This window comes from Oncorhynchus keta, chromosome 19, assembly GCF_023373465.1.
Source record: "Oncorhynchus keta strain PuntledgeMale-10-30-2019 chromosome 19, Oket_V2, whole genome shotgun sequence".
Lineage (NCBI taxonomy): Eukaryota > Metazoa > Chordata > Actinopteri > Salmoniformes > Salmonidae > Oncorhynchus > Oncorhynchus keta.
The window spans coordinates 36355711-36383343 of record NC_068439.1 but is presented as its reverse complement, the minus strand read 5'-3'; the positions used below and the strand labels follow the sequence as shown (position 1 = coordinate 36383343).

The window sequence follows — 27633 nt, the reverse complement described above, 5'->3', positions numbered from 1 at the left end:
CTATTAACAGCCCTCTCAATTATAACCACACAAATAAGATGGTTACATAATGGTTCACACAGGACTAATAGTGAAAGGTTAGTGAGCCAAGGGTAATTTGATTGGTAGTCCAGCCGAAAGCACTCACAGGATTTAACACAAGATCCAAATGTAGCTGATCTCAGAAAGGTTTCTTTACTATACACTGCACCCAAGAAACCTCATGACATGCTGCATACATATGACAAAGAGTAAACACCGTCTGCTACCTTTTTTTAAAGGCTTCTGTTTTTATTCGATTACAGCAGACATTAACTGGTTTTTGAAAAGAGTAAGCAGGACCTTGGCATAAATACAGTATTTATTGATACAGTATGTCTTGACCATGACACTACGGCGGAAGCAGTACATAAAGAGCTTGTATTGGTTTGTTTCTACTGTCTGAATGGAACTAGCACTAATTCTATTAAGCCAACATGTATGTATAAAGGCTATTACACATGTGTATGTTCATCTGCAGAAACAAATAAATCAAATAAAGAAAGATATTAGAATATGATGCAGGCAGCATGATTCTGGATTTGTTTCAATGTGATTATTTCTTTCTGGTTTTGCCACTGACCGTTCTTTTTCTCTAACGTAGGTCCACAACATCACATGGTCAAACAAGCATGTTCCTTACAAGAGTGCAGGTTTGGCTGAGGCCAAAAATAGCACTTCAGAACAGTAAATAGTTTGATTTGATGTGAAGTAAGTCCACATGACAAGAGGGAACTGCAACGGAAGTTCAGCATTAGAAAACTGACTGAAGTATTGCCAACAGTTGTAGTGGTTCATTGTGTTTCATTACAAAATGTAGGACAGACCACTGTAAGACAGACCACTGTAAGACCAACTGGAGCGAAAAAAAGGGGCAAGTTGCCCCCATTATAAAATGTAACAAAATTCCCCCAAAATTTTACAAATCTGTAGCAATACAGAAAAAAATATATTTACAATAACCTTTTTTTAAAAGTGTAATAATGCAGCAAATCCAGCTTTGGCACTCTATGATCACCACCTGGTCTGTGCTTCAGGCACACATTCAGTGCTCTGTGTCTTCTACTTTATCCTAAATCACACACAACATTACCACCATGTTTCTTTAAAAACGTTCTACGAAGTAAGCTCAACCTTGAGGAAATGTTGGGCACAAACTGGGATGGAACAAGCAAGAAATAATTTGTTCAGAAAATACAATATTCAATAATTAAACTCTTTCCTTTTCTTCTCAGCTCCTGTGTGCAACTGACAGTGGCAACTTTTCTCACCTGCAAGGAAGAAAAATTGTCCAGTCATTAAATTTTACACAGTTGGAATAACACTTTCACAAGAGCCCTGATAATTCCCCAAAGGGATTAAAAAGCTATTCTACTGCCAGCAGTCAGGGCTTTCAATGCCTTGGTCCCATTGGTAACTAGGACATGTTGTGAAATGCAGCTACTATGGTAAAAAACATGCGCTATTCTATAAAACCTGTGACTACTCCCAGACATCTATTAGTATGAGACTGATTTCTATGTTGTTTTTTTGGAATGTTATTTAATCAAGTTTGATACACTTTCTTACCCTTTATCCAGTCACCCTTCCAGAAGCATCCTCCATCACCCTGTCTTTGTCAGAGACCAGTTCCTTAGCACTCATGAGTCCATCCATCCCCTTGGTTTCATCCATCCAGCTCCCGAACTCCTCTCGAAAGCCTCCATTTTGGCCACCATTCTGGCTGTCATCAGATGTGTTTTGTTTAAATTTTCCAGCAAACCATTCTTTGATCTCTTGGCTGCCAAGACTGGCATGCTCTGCTAGCCTCCCAATATCCTCCACCTTGGGTGCTTTTACTTCCTGGTAGCGTTTGATTATGCTGAAAGCATTCTCTGTGCTCAGTAGCGCCCCCTCGCCATTTTTCCCACTGCTGTTCAGTTTATGGAAAAGCTCCATCCACTCCAAGGTCCCACTCTTCAGGGCTGACCTGCTGTCCTTGAACCAGTGGACGATTTCTGTGCGAGCCAGGTCTGTCTGGTCCTCAAGCTGATTGTATTGTTCAGGAGAAGGCCACTGAGTTTGTGCAAAAACATCCTTGAGAAGCCCCAAGGATTTGCTGTCTAGAGGCACCGAACAAGTGGTGGTTGGGGCAATGATGGCAAGGGGAGAGTTTCTTGGATGGCCACCTTGTTTACACACACCATTCAGAGGTCCATGTTGTTGCTGCCGCTTATCAATGTACAGTCTCTTTGAGCCCATGGAGTTTAGAAGGGCTTGTTCAAGGTTGTCACGCAGCGCCCTGCGCTCTAAAAACCAGCTGTCAATTTCCTCCCGTGACAGTCGGGATGCATTTACCAGATTGTCAACGTCATTGTATGTTGGAGAGCTGTTTCTCTGGAAGTTCTCTTCTAGAATCTTCAGCTGCTCAGAGGTCTTTCCTTTCATTCTCTCCAAGAGTGGAAATTGAGTGGGGACTGATTTTTGCTGCTCTGGCTTCGATGCTAGCTCATTGTCCAACTGTAGAATGCCATTGTCTGCATGAAGCCCTTGGTCATGAACCCACTTTGCATCCCCTCGAGAGACACCATTGGCTTCCCCAAGAGGGGTGAGCACTTTGTCCTCCGAGAGACGTCCTCTGATATATCCGGCTTTCAGCTCTGTTATTTGCACTTTTGTTTTCTTGCTGTCTGGGGAAAAGCTAGGGAGCTGGAACGGGCCCTTGAGGGAAGTCCGTGCTGACTTGATTATGGTTGGCCTCCTCACTTGAGGGGCAATGAGAGGGGGTGAGATTGGTAACTTTAAGTCTAAAGCCAATAGAGAGTGGGTGATTGGAAGCTTGTATTTAGGGACTAATGAAGGAGGAGGCAGCATGCAACTCTTGAATTGAGGGGCGACAATAGGGGACACAATAGGTCTCTTCATCTCGGGGAAGACTGGAGAAGGTGCCATTGGCAGCTTGTTTTTGGGGTTCACATGTGGAGGTGCCATGGACAGTTTTCCTTTAGATGCCATGAGAGGTGCAGCCGAGGACCTCTTCATCTCAGAGGCAATAATAGGAACTATTAAAGATCTCTTCAGTTCAGGTGGGACTGGGGGTGGGGCCATGTGATGTTTCTCTTTTCGGGGAACTGGAGGAGGGGCCATTAGTATCTTCTCTTTTGGGTCTTCTGCAGGGGCCGCCATAGGACGCTTTAAATCTGGGGCGAATGAAGGAGTTGTCAGGGGTCGCTTGAGAGGTTGCACATAACTGGCTACAGTCACTGCAACAGGAGCACAGGTCATGGTTGATCCATTAGCAATACTTGTCAGTACTAGACTAGACTGCCCAAAGCTAGTCTGAATAAGGGGCTGGGTGGCTTTGGCAGGCTGAGAGATTGGGGTAGGCAGAACGGTGAAAGTCTGATGCATGGGTGGGATGGAGCCATTGAACATTTTCTTCCTGGATTCCTCAACTTCCTCTGGTGACCAGGTGATGCCTTGCTTTAGCCGTTGGGTAGTGAACCACACCTTTATTTGCTCTTCTGGGTGCTTGGACGCAGCAGTGAGCCAGGACAGCTCAGCATGGGTTGGGTAAGGGAATTTGTTAAACGATGTCATTAGGGTTGTATTATTGTCCAATGAAGTATTATATTGGCTGGAGTTCAGAGGAACAGCAATTGTTGGTACAGAACTGAAGTTGGGTGGTCGTTGGAGCAATGGCATTACATATGAGAGCCCTTGAATGATCGTTGGGTCAGGAATGATCATCGTGCCGTTTATGTTCACAGCTGTGATTTGATCTTTTGGGATAAGGTTTTCCAACGGGTTCTCCAAGTCATTCCCTTGGTACAGGGAATGTATGTTCTTTTTTGGCTTGCCGTTCTTCACCGTAGTTGGTTTTCTCGGTGGAAAAGTGACAAAGCCGTTACCACCTTGTCCGTCTGCAGTATCGCAGACAACTGAATTGGTCTTGCCTTCGATTGTCTGCTCCAAGAGTGTCTGGTTATTCACTTTTATCCTCTTGAACTTGAAGTTGGTCTCTCCAGGGTGTTGGGTCTCATTGTGGTCTGTTAAAGAGTCAAACTTTTTGGTGCTGAAGTTGCACACGGCACACAGGTAGAGGGGGTTAAGTATAACATTAGGGTGACTGGAGTCTACGTGCTCTTTAAAGTCATTCAGGTTCTGGGTGGAGAAGGTACAGTATTTGCACTCATAACCTCCATGCTGCCTCCGCCGGGGCATAGGATCAGCCTCTGCCACAACTTTTGCTTCTATAGTGTCTTGTAATGTCTGGTCTTGATTTTCAACAGACTTTGAAGACCCATTTTTGGTCACAATGTCAGTAGACACTTCCATTTCTTCCGAGTCATCCTGCTCCATCATGTCACTTACCCGGATCATGCAGGGGGTGGAGGATTTCCTGCGTCTGGACATTGCTGGTGACTGCTGTGAGATGTTATTTGGGTCAAAAGGAGGGTAAGTCTCCAGTGTTTGAGGAAGACCCTGCTCCACTTCTGTCCTGGGTTTGCAGTGGTGTCTCCTGCTGACTGTGGACGTCAGCTCCCGTGTGCGGCTTCATTAGAGTTCATCACAGATGTCATTCACCTGGAATAAAATTGGAAAAAATGAAATGTTAAAGGGGCAATCCGCAGTTCAAAAAAGCTGACATCAAAATGATAGTTTTAGACATGTTTTGAGGCTATATAGTTTGTTTAAATTTACTTTGTATACAAACATTGGAGTTATTAACAAGCTTATATTTTGGGTTCTGTTGGGGTATGACAGTTAAAGTTTGTTAAACTAAGTTCATGAAGTATTTATAAAAGTTATTCTTCATGAATAAAATGGGTACATATCATTCATTGATAGTCCAAAAATGTATGTAGCAATGTAGTTTGGCCCTGACATCACCTTCTAATCTCACTCTTGTAAAACTAGTTCAAAACTACAGCTATACAGTAGCTCTATAAATTCTACATATTAAATATCTACAGAGAGTGGGCCTAAACTGCAGAGCTGAGGTGTGACTTTCAATACAAAGTGTAACTTCAAAGAATATCCTTGTGTCATTTTATGGTAGACTCTTCTGACATTCACGCAAAATCAAACGTTTTTGAGTGCCGAAAGAGTCATATTCAGGCATTCTGAAGCGTAACATGTGTGCCGATGTTAGCACAAAGCAGAAAAACTAGGCCAGGGCCTGAGTGAGACTTGTGATGGGGGGGGAGGAGGGAGAGAAGTAAAAATCCAAGACAACTTACTTATCTAATAATGACAGTATCCGAAACCTTAATGTATTAGCCATTTTAAGTCATTGAACTTGTAGCTTTATCATTTTAATTCAATTTGTAGGCTACATGCAATGGTTCTACCCAAGCTAGCCTACAGTAACTAAATAACATTCATTTAGGCCTATAGTATATTTTATTACCAACAAACTTAATTGCCCCTAGCAAAACCGTGAACGTTTTTTGTTCAGGTTAATAGACAGAAGTATCATTATGCCACGTCAGCGTGGTTTTATCAATTGCATACCTAAGTCTGTCTTGACAAACTTTACATCTAGTTTAAAATACTCTGAACTTAAATGACACCTAGAACTTTCAACACCAGTCTGAAAATAGCATGACTATGCTCTGTAGGAAAACAACCATGTTAAATATTCATTAGCACCATGAGACGCGTGTCTAAAAAGCATTCATTAAATCAATCATTCATTATCCACACAGGGCCTGAAACAGTAAATAGGATACATAGTGTCAATGTGCCTAAAGGCACATGACACACCAATAAATTGACCATATGACTTCCTTCCTGAAGTTTGCATACAGTATTGACTATTCATGTGACGCAGAAAAACAGGGCATGTTTTTAAAACAAAAACTGACAGCTCTAGGCCAATATTCTGTAATCAAAGTAATATTGTATAAAAAGCTTGGCAACAGTGTCTTCACTCTGTCTGTCAACATACTGGGCTGAAAGGGATCATGTTTACTTGCAGTTAAAGAATGCAACATGCCATGTATCTCCTCACTTCTACCTGAAAAACAGTCTATGGCATGACCACAAAAGATTCTCCTTAAAATATGGAAGATTATTCAAACACACTTGCCTCGAACATTATTCAGCCTCATCAAGGCAGGCCGAATTCTACTCAAACTTTATTTTTCATGCCCACATTGCCCAGAACTGAATAATAAACTCAAAGATTAATAAATAATTCTTATATAAGTATTTTATGGGCACATCCTCCTTCCCAAATGAAATAGATTCAGTGGCTCCTTATAAAACGTACAAAATTAAGACTGCCTTAATTTCCATGGTGTCACTATGGCAACAGCAGAGACAGCGAGGTGCCCTTCTGCTACCTCACCGCTGCATATTAACGATTTCTTCTCACAGGTGCTAATTAGGCGAGGAGGGCTTGCTGTCGAGCAGAGCTCGGGCCAGCCACAGTGAACAGCGTGTGGCGAAGGGTCCTCTGCAAACCCCGTCGGGACGATCCGTTCCGGCTGATCAGTGACGCTCGCCTGGGCAGGCCTTCACCACGCCACGGAGGCAGCAGGACTGGGCTGATCAAACATGCATGAGCCTGTCTGTCTCGTGTCCTCGGGTAACTCTCAAAGCGCCAGTCAGCCAAGGGGGACATAAGCCGGCCTCCAGACTGCCTGGGATATGACTTAAACCTCATACTGGCAGATTAACTCACTTCATAAATGGTGGCAACACCGACTGCCTAAAATCAAGGCAATTCCCTCTAAAGACTGACAGTGACATATGCCAGGGATGTTCAGGGATATATACAGTGCGAAAAAAGTGCTGAAAGATTTCTAAGTGGTGCAGGGAACTCCTCCGGTGCCAGTTGAGAGAACAAATGCAATGAATCATCGTGGATGATCAATGTCCTGTGCAGCCAGAGCCGACTGGGTAAAACCCCTGAGGCAGCCTCTACTGAGTCACATACACACTGCCCTGCCCCGCAGTCAGCTCTCCATCACAACAGAGAGAGAGAAAGTAAGAGGGGAGAAGAGGGGACAGAGAAAAACAAGAACATGCTCAGTCTGTTGGGTCCAAACCAATTCTACAAGTGGATAACGACATTTGTGATCAGACTGTAGGCTAATTACTAACACAAAAAGGAACTTCCTATTTAATATAAAACTATGATTATATCCTCTGAATATTAACACCAGTAAGGATAAGGATTCCTGTAGGATTTTAGACTACACCCCCTAAAGACAACGAGGCATCATTTCTCTCAAATGAAAACAGGTTTTCATTTGTTGTCCTCGAAAGCACCGACAGCAGAGTTCATTCAGCATCATGCAATCCAAACAAGCAGTTCTAGAAAGGATCATGTTCTCTTTTCCCCCTGTAGTCATTTCCAGATCAAAAGGTGGTGACTGACTGACATTCAATATCAAAGTCCTCAAATAGTGCAGTGCACTGAGGAAACTTTGCATGGGTCTGATTTCAAAAGCATGTTAAATCTAAGCTCATCGGCTAAATCTTGCTCCATTTGGTTAAACGTTTTGTTAAGAAGTGCTTTGCCAGTGAGAGGAGACTAAACCCAAATAATACAGCAGCTCATCTCAATGAGACGGGCACAGAATTAATTTAAATCTCATCAGGCCGCCCTTTAATACCTTATCAGTTCTGCATGGAGACAACGGACGTTCTCATTAGTCCCCCTTTGGTGTTTCGTAAGTCAGTGTAGCCTAATTGAAGTGGTTAGACCGTTACCTTTTAGGGGAATAGCTCATGGGAAGTTATGCACTGTGCTGTTGTCTTTGGCAACATAGGTCAGTTTAATATCGTCAGTGTAGAACTGTACAACATACACTACATGACCAAAAGTGTGTGGACACCAGCTCGCCAAACATCTCATTCCAAAATCATGGCCATTAATATGGAGTTGGTCCCCACTTGCTGCTATAAAAACAGCCTCCACTTCTGGGAAGACTTTCCAAAAGATGTTGGAACATTGCTGTGGAAACTTGCTTCCATTCAGCCATTAGTAAGACCGGGCACTGCGATTAGGCCTGGCTCGCAGTTGGCATTCCAATTCTTCCCAAAGGTGTTCGATGGTGTTGTGGTCGGGGCTCTGTGCAGGCCAGTCAAGTTCTTACACACCAATCGACAAACCATTTCTGTATGGACCTCGCTTTGACCATGGGTGCTTGACTATGGAAACCCATTTCATGAATCTCCCGACGAACAGCTCGTGCTGACATTGCTTCCAGAGGCAGTTTGGATCTCAGTAGTGAGTGTTGCAATCAATAATTTTTAAAAAGCGCTGTGCACTTCAGCGGCCCCATTCTTTGAGCTTGTGTGGCTTACCACTTCGCAGCTGAGCTGTTGTTGCTCCTAGACGTTTCTACTTCACAAAAACAGCAGATCTAGCAGGGCAAAAATTTGACGAACTGACTTGCTGAAAAGGTGGCATCCTCTTCAGTAAGACCATTCTACTGCCAATGTTTGTCTACGGAGATTGCATGGCGGTGTGCTCAATTTTACACACCTATCAGCAATGGGTGTGGCTGAAATAGCCAAATCCACTAATTTGAAGGGATGTCCACATACTTTTGTATATAAAGTGTGTACAAATTCTTAAAAAAACAATGTGCTACAAGTCAATAAATACTACTAAACACACACAAATATTGGGATGTAATAGGCGGGGGTTACATATCTATATAAATGGTAGGGAAAAGATGGTAGTAGCATCATTTTTTTTTTTTTTTTTTTTTTTATTGTGCAAGGGTTCCTTCCAAACAACTCTTACCATGTTCAATCGTTAAGCTCAGATTGATGCCCCTGAAACTTTGATGGCAGATTTGGGTCCAGGCTACAGGGGTGAATTTTCCTCAGACGGCCATGGGACTGGCATGTTGCTATGGAAACCGCCAAACCGGAGATAAGAGTGATTCAATCTACTCCAAGACCTTTTGATGGAAATTGTTTCGTTACGATTAAATTCAGCGACGCGAGGGGCTTCTTTTTTATACTGTTGAAGGACATTCATTTATATTTTGGTTTGGAGTGTTTGGAGTGTAATTGTCAATTTTTGGGCCAACAATTGTGTTAAATATTCCTATTGCTTCTTGTCCTTAGTGTTTCTTCACGTTTATTCTCCTGCGAATATATCACAAACTGATGTTTGACATTTCTATGATGTAAGAGAGAATCTCTAAACTTAGTCTTTGAAATGAAAAGTACAAACAAACACACAGACAGACAAAGGATTAGAACTGTTTAGGCAGAATCCCGTCCCACCCACCTATGAATAAAAGGGACGAGACCACATGACATCCACAGGGACTGCTGTTCTCAGAGAACTGAGGACTCCATCTTGTCCGCAAACTCCACACATTAAGAGACGTTTATTTCACAAACACCAGCCAAGCAGGGAAATAGTTTGGCTGCACATCCTGTGCTGCTTGTTTAAGCTCCGATATGGAAAACTGCAACATTTTTGTGTTTTGTTCATGCTTTCCTGCTTACACCCCTGCAGACAAAGAAACAATTGATCCTTACATTGTGGTAAAGCAGGGTTTGTGGTCACTAAACAATGGCAAAAACGCAGTAAACGATTTTCTGCTGACCACTGACCTGCGGATGAAAGGCTAAAACGTCAACCCACTCAAATTTGGAGCTTGCTTATGAAAAGTTATGAAACAATACATTAGCCCATTACAGTGTGATGCTGTAATCTGTGGTGGAGAAACCATTCATTTGTAAGTGCAAACAGACTGGGAAAAGGGCTACGTAGAGGAGAGGCACTCGTGTGTGTGTGTGTGTGTGTGTGTGTGTGTGTGTGTGTGTGTGTGTGAGAGAGAGAGAGAGAGTGAGTGAGTGAGTGAGTGAGAGCACGCGCTGGAAGGGGTGTGTGCTGAATCACTGTGTGGTAGCCAGCTGCTTCTCTACATGTGGGGATGTCCAGCAGGAACTGGAGCCAGTGGAGCGGCAGACTCCATGGCTTCTTTCCCAGAGAGTTTAGAGGGGATGTCTGGGGGGAGAGAGAGAGGGGGACAAGGGGGTCTGATGGAGACAAGGCGGAAGGAGTGGGCAGAGTTTTCGGCTGTTGTTCGACAGCAAATACATATATTTTGCCAGACACATGGTCTAGGGAATAAAACTGTATCAGAACTTGTAGCAAGGGGACTCCCGAGTGGCACAGTGGTCTAAAGCACTACATCGCAGTGCAACTAGAGAATCTGGGTTCGAGTTCAGGCTCTGTCGCAGCTGGCCGCGACCGGGAGACCCATGGGGCGGCGCACAATTGGCCCAGCATAGTATGGGTTAGGGGAGGGTTTGGCTGGCAGGGATTACCTTGTCCCATCGCGCAGAGGCTCCTGTGGCGGGCCGGGCGCAGAGCACGCTGACACGGTCGCCAGGTGTATGGTGTTTCCTCTGACACATTGGTGCGGCTGGCTTACGGGTTAAGTGGGCACTGTGTCAAGAAGCAGTGTGGCTTGGTTGTGTTTCGGAGGACGCGCGGCTCTCGACCTTCGCCTCTCCCAAGTCCGTACAGGAGTTGCAGCGATAAGACAAGTCTAACTACCAATTGGATACCAAAAAATTGGAGAGAAAAAAACTAAATGGGGGCAACAGATTATCCTGGCAGGTATTTTTATCTTCATAGACAAATGAAGGAGACTGTCCGTCTAAAATATAATGTTCATCCAACAATGTATGCATGTAGGTAGGATGCATGCGAGATGAAGTTTCTAACACTGTCCAGGCAGGGTGTAAGTGAATTATGAGAGCAGCCAAAAATATGGCTAAACATAGGCAAAAAAAGTATGGAAGTTGAATTAAGCCTCCCATGTACCAAGGACAAGCACACAGGTGAGATTCAAGGAGAGGGACATAGATCACTTGATGCCAGAGAATACATTGGGGAGAGCATCTGCCATTAAGGTGTGCTTGTCATCAGGTATGAGATATACATTATGTGTGAGTGTTTACATTGCAGGTTCCTTGCATGGCTTTTAACGTTGGGCATTCTTCATGGTTGTATGGGAAGCTGTTGAAAGACCTAGTCTAAATCTGCACCAGAATCACTGTTTTCCTGACCGATATGAATTATTCCATTACCACTGGCAAGGTAGGAGACATCACTAGGGTGAACTGCTTTAATGGTGGAGGTCGAGGAGAACTAATGTAGTGACGTGTGAGACAGATCAAAGACTGGCATGACCCTTGGTGACACGCCATTGCACAAATAAACAAACCCCAGATGGGTCTCGCTCAAACATTCAAATAAATACTAAAAAGTGCAATTTGTTATGCGGCCCATTAATTCCAGACACAATATTCACTTATCTGTACCAAAACTCATTATTTATAGTAGATGGAATAACAGGCTAGATGCTGTATATTGTATGCTTGTTTCCCTGAAAAAGTCTGAGGAATCTACAATGAACTTGAACCAGATGGGAGAAGCAAAGAGGTGTTGTCAAATTTTAGGTGAATGAAGCATCTACTACACTTTAATAAACCCTGAATGAACCCTTTAAGATAACTTTGAGACACATTCATCTTGCAAGAAATTTGTGAAAAATGCAATCCATGTGTGTAGTGATTACCGTGTACAGTATTCTAGAGGTAACACTGGAATTCTGGAATTCCCTTTGGTGCATGTTTAACCATCTGGGATGGAAACACTTTCAGCGTAAATTTAGATGACAAAAAAAAGACAAAAAAAAAAAAGTAGAAAGTATGTAGAAAATACAATGGACACAAATTTTGGGTCACTTGAAATTAGTTGCAAAAGGAATAGTCAAGACATTTGACAAGGTTACAAATAATATTTTTTTAATTGAAATAATAATTGTGTCTTTCAAACTTTGCTTTCGTCAAAGAATCATCCATTTGCAGCAATTACAGCCTTGCAGACCTTCGGCATTCTAGTTGTCAATTTGTTGAGGTAATCTGAAGAGATTTCGCCCCATGCTTCCTGAAGTACCTCCCACAAGTTGGATTGGCACTTCTTACGTACTATACGGTCAAGCTGCTCCCACAACAGCTCAATAGGGATGAGATCCGGTGACTGTGCTGGTCACTCCAATAGACAGAATACGAGCTCTGCTTCTTCCCTAAATAGTTGTTGCATAGTTTGGAGCTGTGCATTGGGTCATTGTCCTGTTGTAGGAGGAAATTGGATCCAATTAAGAACTGTCCACAGGGTATGGTGATGGGATCTTAAATGAAGGCTATTAACCCTGTACAAATCTCCCACTTTACCACCACCAAATCACCCTCAGACCATCACATTGCCTCCAAAGATGGCGTCAAGCACTCCTCCAGCATCTTTAATTTTTTCTGCATCTTATGATTGTTCTTCTTTGTGATCCGAACACCTCAAACTTAGATTAGACTGTCCACATAACACCCCCCTCTCCTCTGTCCAGTGTCTGTTCTTTTGCCCATCTTAATCTTTTCTTTTTATTGGCCAGTCTGAGATATTGCCTTTTCTTTGCAACTCTGCCTAGAAGGCCAGCATCCCGGAGTCGACTCTTCACTGTTGACATCGAGACTGGTGTTTTGTGGGTACCATTTAATGAAGCTGCCAGTTGAGGACTGGTGAGGCGTCGGTTTCTCAAACTAGACACTAATGTATTTGTACTCTTGCTCAGATGTGCACCGGGGCCTCTCACTCCTCTTTCTAGTCTGGTTAGACCAGTTTGCACTGTTCTGTGAAGGGAGTAGTACATAGCATTGTATAAGATCTTCAGTTTCTTGGCAATTTATTACATGGGATAGCCTTCATTTCGCAGAACAAGAATAGACTGACGAGTTTCGGAAGAAAGTCCTTCGTTTCTGGCCATTTTGAGCCTGTAATTGAACCCAGAAATGCTGATGCTCCAGATACTCAACTAGTCTAAAGGCCAGTTTGATTGCTTCTTTAAAATCAGCACAGTTTTTGGTCCTTCTGTAGCTCAGTTGGTAGAGCATGGCGCTTGTAACGCCAGGGTAGTGGGTTCGATTCCCGGGACCACCCATACGTAGAATGTATGCACACATGACTGTAAGTCGCTTTGGATAAAAGCGTCCACTAAATGGCATATATTATTATATTATTATATAGTTTTTAGCTGTGCTAACATAATTGCAAAATAATTTTCTAATGATCAATTAGTCTTTTAAAATGATAAAACTTGGAGTAGCTAACACAACGTGTCATTGGAACACAGGAGTGATGGTTGCTGATAATGGGTCTCCGTACTCCTATCTAGATATTCCATAAATTATTTTTTAAAAGCCATTTCCAGTGTAGACAATTAACAAATGTCTACACTGTATTTCAGGTCAATTTGATAAACAATATTTAAAAAAATTGACAAAAAGTTTCTTTCAAAAACAAGGACATTTAAGTGACAAACCTTTGAACGGTATTGTAAACATTTTAAAATACTATCATCGTTGAGAACTAACAATCACAAAATAAACTGCTAGACAGTCAGGGAGAATTGAAAAATTCCCAAAACAATGAATTTGGCAGTTTATATTGTTATCATGTTTGAGCTATGGCTAAATGCATAGAATCAGTGGAAATTTGCTTTAAAAACCACCAAATTCTAGAATTGCAATAAATTAGCTTTAAAACGGCAACATTTTCTCTCTGGTCCATGGCAATATCTGTAGAATTGTAGGAAATTAGATTTAACACTGTAAACATCTCTCAGCTCAATGGATACATTTGTAGAATTGCAGAAAAAAACAAAACAAACAATAATAATAAAAAAATATTGACATGCGTTTTTCTGAATTTTGTTGTTGTTGTTATTCTGTCTCTAACTGTTCAAATAAACCTACCATTAAAATACATAGACTAATAATAATAATATATGCCATTTAGCTGAATATTATTATTATTATTATTATTATTATTATTATTATTATTATTAGACTGATCATTTCTTTGTCAGTGGGCAAACGTACAAAATCAGCAGGGGATCAAATACTTTCTTCCCTCACTGTAACTCTGGGTCTTCCTTTCCTGTGGTGGTCCTCATGATAGCCAGTTTCATAATAGCGCTTGGTTTTTGCAACTGCACTTGAAGAAACTTTCAAAGTTCTTGAAAGTTTCCACATTAAGACATGAAGGTCAGTCAAAGTAATGGACTGTCGTTTCTCTTTGCTTATTTGAGCTGTTCTTGCCATAATATGGACATGGTCTTCACCAAATAGGGCCATCTTCTGTATACCACCCATACCTTGTCACAATACAACTGATTGGCACACATGTTAATTGAAACGCATTCCAGGTGACTAGAGGTCGACCGATTCTGATTTTTCAACACCGATCCCGATTATTGGAGGACCAAAAAAGCCGATACCGATTAATCAGCTGATTTTTTAAAATGTATTTATAATAATGACCATGTGTAGTTAACTAGTGATTATGATTGATTGATTGTTTTTTTCTAAGATAAGTTTAATGCTAGCTAGAAACTTACCTTGGCTTACTGCATTCGCGTAACAGGCAGTCTCCTCGTGGAGTGCAATGTAATCAGGTGGTTAGAGCGTTGGACTAGTTAACTGTAAGGTTGCAAGATTGAATCCCCCGAGCTGACGAGGTAAAAATCTGTCGTTTTGCCCCTGAACAAGGCAGTTAACCCTAGGTCGTCATTGAAAATAAGAATGTGTTAACTGACTAGTTAAATAAAGATCAAATAAAATAAATAATATAAAATATATAAAATCGGCCAAATCGGTGTCCAAAGATAATGATTTCCGATTGTTATGAAAACGTATAATCGGCCCCAATTAAAATCGGCCATTCCGATTAATTGGTCGACCTCTACAGGTGGTTGCAGCTGGTTGAGAGAATGCCAAGAGTGTGCATAGCTGTCAAAGGCAAAGGGTGGCTACTTTAAGAAATTCAAAAATATATATGTTGATTTGTTTAACACTTTTTTGGTTACTACATGATTCCATGTGTCATTTCATAGTTTATGTCTTCACCATTATACTACAATGTAGAAAATAAGAAAACATTAGTAGGTATCCAAACTTTTGACTGGTAGCGTACATGGATGGACGCTTCTCCCTCTGTCACGATTGCCATGGTTGCCCTGAGTTTGAAGATGTAATCCGGAGACAGGTGTTTTATACAACAGCCTTCGGCGTGTTTCTTTTCGACTCCTTCTGAATATTTGCAATCAAAACGCCAGAATTTTCTCCATCTCCTTTGCTATCATACTCTAATTCCACTGATTTCAAAACTCGCTCCTCCAGAAAGTAGAGCGCAACACCTTTGCAGTTCCCCTAAAAAAGCTGTGCTAGAAAAGGACCACCTACACATGCTGACCAGCTCATGTAATAGACAGAAGCGTGCTACAAGGCAGACCAATCCGTGGCTAAACCAACTAGGCTCATAATTTAACAATTGTATTAATATTTACAGATAGCATACAAATTGTTAATAAGGCACATGAAAGTTCACATGTTCCAGAAGGCATTTCTGCCAAAAAACTAATTTTGATTAAAAAAAAAATACATTTAAATGCCTCTCCTAGAAAGTAGTGACAGGTGACATAAAATTGAAAAAGTGCACATCTTATGTCAATGAAAGGCAGAGCCGATTGTAATTGCTAAGTCTAAATAGGGCCTATTTGAGCAAGCATAGCCAATACAATTGTACTAGACTGGTACCGGTTTCCCCCCTGTGCATCCCACCCCCACCAGAGTGTTGCCCCGTGGTGAAAAGGTACTCACTGCACTTCCGCAGTAGGGTGGGGCTTCCCTGGGTGGAGGTGTCCTATCTGGCTCCAGTTCCGCCTCCACTCTCTTCCCTCTCCAGCTCTCCTTTGGTCTCCGGTCCAGCGGCACTCTGGGTAGCCTCTTCTGGAATCTGAGACGAGAAAAGAATGTCAGCAGCGGAGAATGGTCAGGGGGGGCAGCTCGGAGGCAGAGCCCCACAAAGGCCCGGAAGACTGCACCGCTTTGTGTTTGCCGAAAAATAGAAGGTTGTTACCTTGGAAACATGTTCCAAAAGAAAGAGACAGACAGCTTCGGAAGGTTATTTGAATGACAAACACCACCTGGGATGTATCGTTTCATTGTGCTTCACTTATTAGAATTAATCACATTACGACTTGTCAATGAACGCTGTTACGAGTTAAACTCATCGTTGATACAGTTAGGCTACTTTAAAAAGAGTGTGCAAGAGTGGGATAAAACCAGGAGCAGAAAGTTCCATTTTATAACAAACAATCAGCCTAAAGGGATGATGAAGGAATGTGTGTAAAATGGGGCTAGGCAGCAAGCCACATTATCCTACTAGGAGGGAACCATCTTGTTTTTGCTGCTTGTTCGAAGATAGCGATTACAATACACAATACATGTAGGCCTATGTTCTGGAAAATATGCCAAACATACTGTATGTTACAGGATATCTATGACAAACAAAAACACAACATCTTAACAAAATGGAGTCATCCACCTAGGGACAGGATGATACCAGTATCTCAATGTTATTTAGATGGCAAAAATTAAAACACGAAATAGACCAATATTTGGTCCATTAAATACCTGCTGAATGTTAAATACTTTGTGTGCTATAGCTTGGAAAATAAACAACTGACTCTGGACGACAACATAATGCTTTGTTTCCAACATTAGTTCTCCTAAAAGTTGCTTAGTGTTTTGTTGTCTTGCCACAATACTAACGATATCGCGATACTGGCCTATGATCCACCCCACATACAGCACTAATGACAAAAGGGGTTGCAGACTGTACAGTACAACCAGACAGCCACTGGAAAGCTCCCCCTCAGGATGAGATCATCGCTACAGACGACAGAGTACAACAACGTGGCTTTCAAGGGAGCTTAAACCCACAGGAGTACCATCATCCGTCCACCTGAAAATGCTGCTTAGTCACCAAAAATATAGCATCCACATGAGAACCGTAGCAAGTGGTTGCCACATAGAACTACCAACTACTCCCATTCAATGTATTGATAAACAAGTAGGTCATGTAGAAGCACTGAAATACATTTTCATATGTTTTGCATATCTTAAAATCAGCACATTGTGCAATATGCATTTTTTTTGTTCTGGCAATTAATGGACTATGGTATTCAAAGGGGGTGAGCAGACTAGCTGATTATTTTTCTGTAAACCGGGCTAACTATGCCATGAATGATGTTTGTGAACCTGCGGTTCTACACTACAGACTCCATGGCTACAGTAGCTCCCACATGCAGCTCTCTGGAAAGAAACAGACACTTGATTCAGTGAGAACTGAATTCAAATGCATTACCTGAAGCATTAAATATGAATCTAATGCAGCATGCAGAAGTTGTCTAATCTATATTCTACCATTTTTAATTAACAAGGCAAGTCATTTAAGAACAAATTCTTATTTAAAATGACGGCCTACACCGGCCAAACCCCGACGACGCTGGGCCAATTGTGCGCCGCCCTATGGGACTCCCAATCACGGCCGGTTGTGATACAGCTTGGATTCGACCAGGGTGTCTGTAGTGACGCTTCGAGCACTGAGAGGCAGTGCCTTAGACCGCTGCGCCACTCGGGAGCCGTACTCTTATGAAGTACATTATATGTACAAAAGTATTTCAGTCACACCCCTTGCTGACAGGTCTATAAAAAAATCGAGCACACCACCATGCAATCTCCATAGACAAACACTGGCAGTAGAATGACCTTACTGAAGAGCTCAATGACTTTCAACATGGCACTGTCATAGGATGCCTCCTTTCCAAAAAGTCAGTTCAAATTTCTGCCCTGCTAGAGCTGCCTCGTTCAACTGTGGGTGCTGTTATTGTGATGTGGAAACGTCTAGGAGCAACAACGGCTCAGTCGAAGTGGTAGGCCACACAAGTTCACAGAATGGGGCCGCCAAGTGTGTAGCGCATAAAAACCGTATGTCCTCATTTGCAACAATCACTACTGAGTTGCATTGTCACTTTTGTAAATATTACCTCGACTAACCGGTGCCCCCGCATATTGACACTGTACCGCTACCCCCTGTATAAGCCTCGCTATTGTTATTTTACTGCTGCAGTTTAATTACTTTTATTTTCCTTTTTTTACTTAAGAAGTTAACGCTACAGCATACAATGACATTTAGACGATGCTGTGCTTCCACCTTGGTTGCAAGAGTTTGGGGAAAGAGCTTCCCTGTTTCAGCATGACAATGCCCCCGTGCACAAAGCGAGATCCATACAGAAATGGTTTGTCGAGATCGGTGTGGAAGAACTTGACTGGACTTCAGAGTCCTGACTTCAACCCCATCGAACACCTTTGGGATGAATTGGAACGCCGACTGCGAGCCAGGCCTAAAGGGCTATCATCAGTGCCGACCTCACTAAAGCTTGTGACTGAATGGAAGAAAGTCCCTGCAGCAATGTTCCAACATTTAGTGGAAAGCCTTCCCAGAAGAGTTAAAGCTGTTACAGCTCTATATTAATGTCCATGATTTTGGAATGAGATGTACCTGTTATGGATCATGCGCATTTTCACAGCTTTTTGTAAAAATCGCGCAACATTTCAGCGCCCTGCTACTCATGCCAGGAATATAGTATATGCATATGATTAGTATGTGTGGATAGAAAACACTCAGACGTTTCTAAAACTGGTTAAATCACGGCTGTGACTATAACAGAACGTGCGTTTCATCGAAAAGCACAGGAAAATCTGATCACTGACAACTGGAAAATATATCAATGCGCCACTTGAATGTATTGTTGAAAAGAAACCACATTAAATGGGGCCGAGGTTGCAATACCTACAGCTTCCACACGATGTCAACAGTCTTGTCATTTGTCTCGGATTTGTTTCTTGGTCAAACGGACACAAGGCAGGGCATTTCTTCCGGTCTCCGACCGGATGTTTTGGTTGAGAAATATTTGGGCATGATATCAGGACGTGGAGCTATTGAATATACATCGCTCCGTGATCATTTTGATGATTATTAACGTTTACTAATACCTAAAGTTGCATTACAAAAGTATTTCGAAGTGTTTTGTGAAAGACCGATTTAATTTAAAAAAAGACCCAATAGTGATGTTTATGGGACATCTAGGAGTGCCAAGAAAGAAGCTTGTCAAAGGTAATGAATGTTTTTTATTTTATTTCTGCGTTTCGGGTAGCGCCGGCTACCGCAAAATCTGTCGTGTTAGGTGACGTTGCAGTATTTTGGGGGTACATGCTATCAGATAATAGCTTCTCATGCTTTCGCCGAAAAGCATTTTACAAATCTGACTTGGTGGATAGATTCACAACGAATGTAGCTTTAATTCACTACCTTGAATGTGTGTTTTAATGAAAGTTTGAGTTATCAAAAACTATAGGTGGCGCTCTGAATTTCCGCTGATTGATGTTCCTGCATGGGAACTATATTCTGCGTCATCCTTAAGAAGTTTTAATTAACAGCAGGTGTCCACATACTTTTGGTCATGTAGTGTATTCACAGGCTTGGTATACTACACCTTGCTTGGTCTGCATGTTACAAAATGGAGTAGCCTATGCATGTTAAAATCCAAATTAGGCAAGCCTGGTACAGTGGAGGAAAGAGGGCAAGAACCAAGCTGCCGAATTTGGGCTTGTGTGTGGGGGGGGACGTCAGAGCACATTGTTTGTATTTGCACCACATGACTTTCACATTTTTGGCACAAGTGCATGCTTGCCAAGCAGCCCTCTGGAGCTCACATTAACCAAGAATTATGCAAGCAGGAAATTCAAATAAGATGCAGATGAATTAATTCCTTGAGCTGGAACCAAAAATCGAGTAGCACCAGATTTTGCAGCAAAATGTTCAGTAAGGGCTAGTCTGAAGACAAAATGGAAACATCTGTGTTTTTCTGATTATTGCTGAGCACCACTGATAAGAATAGTACAATACTTATATCACTCAAAACTAACAAGTAACTGATCACCATAATATCACATTTTAAAATGATTAACACCATTTTGCATAATTTATCCATGAACCGAGAATCTCTCGCATGGAACACGATATTTGGAAATGACAGGCATTACTTTATTGTTTGGGCACAGAGACTCCGAGGCTTTAAAAACTAGTCGGCAATCAGCCTAGCTCAAATTGTAATGTCTCCACATTGTTGCCATTTTATAAATATCTTTCAGCAGAATGGATTTGTTTAACACCTTGTATTGAAATAAGGGGAGTGAGTGACAGAACAGTGTAGGCCTACAGTATGTTGCAATGGCTTAAGGAAATGGGGTCCTGTCAAGAACCCTTACATTTCTATTATTGGGCCTACATAATTAAGGCTACAAAACATGACACCAAACTACAAAAACATAGACTTACTATTAGCCTCTTACCATGTCACCATATCTGGCCATGGCTATAAAAGAGTTGAGCCTACTTTTAAGTGAAGGGACAGTGATACCGGTAATTCAAAGCGGGCCTTAGAGATACAGCATAAAAGGAGCCTGAGCCCGACAACCCTAGTGCTTTGTTTACTCGCAAACGAGAAACCATGTCTGACCATTTCCAGCTAAACCTTCCCATACAGTAAGCCTTATCAGTAAAATAGAATGAGCTGTGGGCATTGAACTCCACAGAGTGATATCAGCTTCTGTGATGTGCTTGTGTCAAGGAAGGATTGTCATTCTGAAAAAGGCAGTATGATACATGTCGGCTCCCCTCTGAGTAGCCTATGTACTCCAATGACTCTTAGCAGGGATAGTCTTTTAGATTTATCTGACATCACTAACTAACATCAAGACCAGTGGATGTTTCCGTTTCCCCTAGGATTTTCTTCAGCCGTGGCAGAAAAGGTAGTGGCGGGGGTGTTTCTGCCAAGATGCTCAATTCAAAAGAGCACGCACATACATACATACATACATACATACATACATACATACATACATACATACATACATACATACATACATACATACATACATACATACATACATACATACATACATACATACATACATACATACATACATACATACATACATACATACATACATACATACATACATACATACATACATACATACATACATACATACATACATACATACATACATACATACATACATACATACATACATACATACATACATACATACATACATACATACATACATACATACATACATACATACATACATACATACATACATACATACATACATACATACATACATACATACATACATACATACATACATACATACATACATACATACATACATACATACATACATACATACATACATACATACATACATACATACATACATACATACATACATACATACATACATACATACATACATACATACATACATACATACATACATACATACATACATACATACATACATACATACATACATACATACATACATACATACATACATACATACATACATACATACATACATACATACATACATACATACATACATACATACATACATACATACATACATACATACATACATACATACATACATCACTGGGCAGTATTGGAGACACATCCAATAAGTGGATTCACCTCATTTTTACATTCTAAAATGTCAGAATAATGATGGCCATTGTCTGCCTAAATAGACAGCATGCTCCCGACAAACACACTAATGAAGTGTCCATGTGGTAGATAGTCTCACCATTTCAGATGTTGAAAAGTAATTGGATCACGTTTAAAAATGAGAAAGCGACCAAAAACCAAATCCCTTTGTATGGAAATATAGTTGATGCTAACATTCAATGTTGTCTTGCTCCTAATAACCACACGTGGTTTTACCGAAACAGACTAGTGCAACACAAATCAAAGTTTTCAAATCAACGTTTATTTGTCACATGCGCCAAATACAACACTGTAACACCTTACAGTGAAATGCTTACATACAGGCTCTAACCAACAGTGCATAAAAGGTATTAGGTGAACAACACCCTTCAATTGAAACAGCAGGAAACAAACTAAAGCGGCTACATCTCTCATAAAATCTGATCAGAAATTAAAAACACAATAATTATATTGGAGCAGTAGAAGGTACAAATATACCATCATAATTCCAATGACTATTCAAGAACCAAAAAGCCTAGATGAAAGGTCTGATTTTCAATGCATGCTAATCCATGATGACTGAATTGTGCATCGCATATATTCAACCAAGACTATGAACTTTTGAAATACCTGGTTTGCATACCCATTATTGACGTTGCATTTACTGGTAGATAACTTGAAACATCTTTCCTACCCCTACCGGTCTTCAGTGAGCTGCTCCATATAACAACCAGCTGTTTGAGAGCTGCGCACTCTGCACAACAGATTATTTATAGGATATGTGTGTGCAGCGTGCAATAAATAATCAACATCACAAACAGCTTCAGGAATCCATCTTTTTATTAATCAATTACAGTGGGGCAAAAAAGTATTTAGTTAGCCACCAATTGTGCAAGTTCTCCCACTTAAAAAGATGAGGCCTGTAATTTTCATCATAAGTACACTTCAACTATGACAGACAAAATGAAAAAAAAAAATACCACCAGAAAATCACATTGTAGGATTTTTAATTAATTAATTTGCAAATTATGGTGGAAAATAAGTATTTGGTCACCTACAAACAAGCAAGATTTCTGGCTCTCACAGACCTGTAACTTCTTCTTTAAGAGGTTCCTCTGTCCTCCACTCGTTACCTGTATTAATGGCACCTGTTTGAACTTGTTATCAGTATAAAAGACACCTGTCCACAACCTCAAACAGTCACACTCCAAACTCCACTATGGCCAAGACCAAAGAGCTGTCAAAGGACACCAGAAACAAAACTGTAGACCTGCACCAGGCTGGGAAGACTGAATCTGCAATAGGTAAGCAGCTTGGTTTGAAATAATCAACTGTGGGAGCAATTATTAGGAAATGGAAAACGTACAAGACCACTGATAATCTCCCTCGATCTGGGGCTCCACGCAAGATCTCACCCTTTGGGGTCAAAATGAACACAAGAACGGTGAGCAAAAATCCCAGAACCACACGGGGGGGACCTAGTGAATGGTGCAGAGAGCTGGCACCAAAGTAACAAAGCCTACCATCAGTAACACACTACGCCGCCAGGGACTCAAAATCCTGCAGTGCCAGACGTGTCCCCCTGCTCAAGCCAGTACATGTCCAGGCCCGTCTGAAGTTTGCTAGAGAGCATTTGGATGATCCAGAAGAAGATTGGGAGAATGTCATACGGTCAGATGAAACCAAAATAGAACTTTTGGGTAAAAACTCAACTCGTCGTGTTTGGAGGACAAAGAATGCTGAGTTGCATCCAAAGAACACCATACCTACTGTGAAGCATGGAAGGGGAAACATCATGCTTTGGGGCTGTTTTTCTGCAAAGGGACCAGGACGACTGATCCGTGTAAAGGAAAGAATAAATGGGGCCATGTATCGTGAGATTTTGAGTGAAAACCTCCATCAGCAAGGGCATTGAAGATGAAATGTGGCTGGGTCTTTCAGCATGACAATGATCCCAAACACACCGCCCGGGCAACGAAGGAGTGGCTTCGTAAGAAGCATTTCAATGTCCTGGAGTGGCCTAGCCAGTCTCCAGATCTCAACCCCATAAACAAATCTTTGGAGGGAGTTGAAAGTCAGTGTTGCCCAGCAACAGCCCCAAAACATCCTGCTCTAGAGGAGATCTGCATGGAGGAATGGGCCAAAATACCAGCAAGTGTGTGAAAACCTTGTGAAAAAAACATTTGACCTCTTTCATTGCCAACAAAAGGTATATAAACAAAGTATTGAGATACTGTTGTTATTGACCAAATAACTATTTTCCACCATAATTTGCAAAGAAATTAATTAAAAATCCTACACTGTGATTTTCTGGATTTTTTTTTCTAATTGTCTGTCATAGTTGAAGTGTACCTATGATGAAAATTACAGACCTGTTACAGCATGTTCATTACACAGGTGCATCTTGTTCTGGGGACACAACACAATGCCACTGATGTCTCAAGTTGTGGGAGCGTGCAATTGGCATGCTGACTGCAAGAATACACATCAGAGCTGTTGCCAGAGAATTGAATGTTATTTTTTTTTGCCATAAGCCACCTTCCACGTCGTTTTAGAGAATTTGGCAGCACATCTAACCGGCCTCACAACCGCAGACCATGTGTAACCAGGTCAGCCTAGAACCTCCACATCCGGCTTCTTCACAAGCAGGATCGTCTGAGACCAGCCCCCCGGACAACTGATAAAACTGTGGGTTTGTACAACCAAATAATTTCTATCAGAAACCGTCTGACAGACATCTCAGGGAAAATCTGCGTGCTTGTCGTCCTCACCAGGTCTAGACCTGGCTGCAGTTCGGCTTCGTAATAGACTTCAGTGGGCAAATGCTCTCCTTTGATGGCCACTGGCACACTGGAGAAGTGTGCTCTTTACGGATGAATCCCGGTTTCAACTGTACCAGACAGATGGCAGACAGCGTGTATGAGTGCTCCATGGTGGGGTTATGGTATAGGCAGGCATAAGCTACGGACAAAGACACACAATTGCATTTTATCGATGGCAATTTGCATGCACAGATACCGTGACAAGATCCTGAGGCCCATTGCCATGGCATTCATCCGCCGCCATCACCTCATGTTTCAGCATGATAATGCACGGGCCCACGTCGGAAGGATCAGTACACAATTCCTAGAAGCTGAAAATGTCCCAGTTCTTCCATGGCCTGCATACTCACCAGACATGTTCCCCATTGAGCATGTTTGGGATGCTCTGGATCGACATGTACAACAGCATGTTCCAGATCCCACCAATACCCAGCAACTTCGCAGTCATTGAAGCAGAGTGGGACAACATTCCACAGGCCACAATCAACAGCCTGATCAACTCAATGCAAAGGAAATATGTTGTGCTGCATGAGGCAAATGGTCACATACTGATTGGTTTTCTGAACCACGACCTACTTTAATAAAAAAAATAAAAAAATGTTTTAAGGTATCTGTGAGAAACAGATGCATATCTGTATTCCCAGTCTTATGAAATCCATAGATTAGGGCCTAATGAATTTTTTTCTATTGGCTTATTTTTTATTTATTTGAACTGTGACTCAGTAAAATCGTTGAAATTGTTGCCTGCTGCGTTTTTATTTTTGTTCAGTGTACAGGGATGATCGACTGGCCAGGAAATTCCCAAAACCTCCCCAGGCCAGCCCTGTATGTCGAGCCCTGAATGACTTTATAAGATGATTACTCATGATTTGGATCCAACCAAATAATGGACTGGTGCAACCAACAGTAAAAGTTAGTGGCACCAGTGACTCCAGGGGAAAATGTTTGTCTGGAACGCTCTAATAGTAATAGGTGTTGATTCAGAGGAACATATGACAGGCACTAATTTGCAATATAGCCTAAGTCGTAGGCTTGGCTTTAATAACTTAAGGCTTAAGCAGACAAACAGAGTGAACAAGAAGCACAGAGTGACACAGAGAAGATGCTGAGACAGAGACAGAGCAACAGGGAGTTAAACAAATTGGCTAGAGCAGAGGCACAGTTATAGTGTTGAGTTGTATCTCTAGCGTAGGGCCGTGCACAGATCTATGGGGGGTGGGCAGGTGCACATTTTTTTTTTTTTAAACCCTGGCCTATTTATTTTCTGCAACACACTCATCACAAGGAAGCTAGTGGCAGTGACTTCTAGTAGGCAACTAACTAGAGGTGAGATGAGTGACATCAAGAAAAAAGGGGCTATCAGCTATCACAAATTAATAAGGAGGTAAAACTGCTAGTTTTTCTGCCTCTTACTAAAAACACTTGAATTAACCCCTTCTCAGTCTATAACAGTTTCACAAACATTACAGGTCCAACTCAAATGTAGCCTACCAGTATTCAAACTCACTGCCCGGCACCCATAGCCAGCACAAGGCACTAGCATGCTGAAGTCAGGAGAGTGCATGCTTGAGGTGGGAGGGTGGGTATTTTCCAAGATTCAAGATAAATTAAATTAGCTTGTTTGACATGCAATTTTTTACATTTAAAATATATATATATTTAAGAGACTAAATTAAATTAAGTAATTCATAAAATTAACAAAATCCACAGAGCAGATAGGAGGCCAAAAGGGAACTCTCTCATAGGAGGACAAACAGGCAGGTGTTTGCGCACTGGTTGAGCTCTCTGTGGAGTGCATGCTCCAGTTGTTTTATTTTTTACATATTGTACTTATTTTAAACATGAGCCTGTTAAAAAAGAAAAAAGGGGGACAGCGTCTCGCCAGTCACATCTACAAAAACGCTGTACTGTAAACTGACAATGTTATGTGTCAGCACTTCTGCCTGTGTCTAAGTTGGGTGTGTAGGGTCAGGGTGTATGTGGTGTGTGTGCATGGCTGGTGGCCCGCCGGGGGAAGAGTTGGTAGTGATGTAAGCTGGTGTAGATAAAATGCCAAGGCCGAATTCTTGTCCCAGTTCGCCACTGCTGGTGGAACTTACCACACTGCTGTCACTGGGCAGCATAGCCGCGCGCGCTGCCTGTGCCAGCACCAATCTATACCGCGGTAGGCGTCACCTCATTTAACCTATCTGCCTGGCTGGCTATCTGCTATAGCCAGGCTGCTAACATACTAGCGTCATCCAGCTACGCAACAAAAAACAACGCTATATAGCAGAAATTAACATTTACATTTACATTTAAGTCATTTAGCAGACGCTCTTATCCAGAGCGATTTACAATAACTAAATTAGCTACCTAAGTGTGTCTCTTCATAAACATGACTTTTGTTCAATTAAACTAATTTGTGAGACAAAACGAATGCACTTCGTGACAAAAGACGAAAAAATATTCACATAGCTAGCTAGGTAACGTTACGTTTCGCCGGTGATAGGAGAAAGGCAATGGCTGGGCTGTCTAATATGTAGGTAGGATGGTTCCCATTACTGTCCTATAGCTTGCTACCAGTAGCTAGTATAAACTCACAACTAGTCAACAAGCTCGACAAACGTAGGCCAACTCTTCAAATAATTATGGGACTATTTAACTAGCTAACTATGTAAACCGACAATGTATAACTAACCAGTTCATAAGCAGTTTTAAAGCACGGGTCTTTAACACGTTTTCAAACTTCAGAAGTGAACTGGGTCGCGAGCTAGCAAACTAGCTAGCCAGCTAGGTGACACGGCAAGCTAAATGTCTTACAACGATACATTCAGGTGCCCACTTCAAATGGGCACAAAAGTTAAACGCCTAACTATTTTTGTTTACAAAAAAAGTATATTTATCTAAACGTCAAGTTAATGTAGTTAGTCAGAGTAAACTAGACGTTTAGGTTTTCTTGGCGTGATTTGATGGCAAGCTGATTCTAAATCAAGTGTGACAACAATGCGCGAGTAGTGATGGAAGGGACGTCGCTAGCACAGCCACACGAGCTGGGCAAGCCAGGCGGCTCGTCTCGCTTGCTACCAAACCGGTTATAACTTAATCTTTGAAATTTGTTTTGTCCAATATTCTTCACCATTCTTGAAAATGTATATAGTATTCTTACCTGCCTAGAGCCTTTCGGTGCTGGGACGATAAACTAACAGTAAAATTCCCAATTATAAGTAGTCTGTGGTGACGCGCATATAGCGCTGGTAATTCTAAAGATTCTGGCATAACCTAAAGACAACAGTAGGAAGAAGAAAAAAAAAAGGTCGTCG

At 41.6% G+C, this 27633-nt stretch overlaps 1 protein-coding gene across 1 annotated transcript; it reads right to left on the bottom strand.

Annotated features, from left to right (window-relative positions):
- Positions 1-321: 321 nt before the first annotated feature.
- LOC118398158 (zinc fingers and homeoboxes protein 2-like) lies at positions 322-27633 on the bottom strand. Its single transcript, XM_035793224.2, has 4 exons — positions 27480-27633; positions 15706-15841; positions 1588-4584; positions 322-1289 (listed from the first exon to the last, which is right to left on the bottom strand). The coding sequence occupies exon 3, from the start codon at positions 4411-4413 to the stop codon at positions 1591-1593; it is 2823 nt and encodes a 940-aa protein (XP_035649117.1). The 5' UTR covers positions 4414-4584; positions 15706-15841; positions 27480-27633; the 3' UTR covers positions 322-1289; positions 1588-1590.

What these genes read in the sequence shown, in the direction of transcription:
- LOC118398158 (XM_035793224.2), bottom strand. Translation starts at nt 4,413, where the DNA reads ATGTCCAGACGCAGGAAATCCTCCACCCCCTGCATGATCCGGGTAAGT.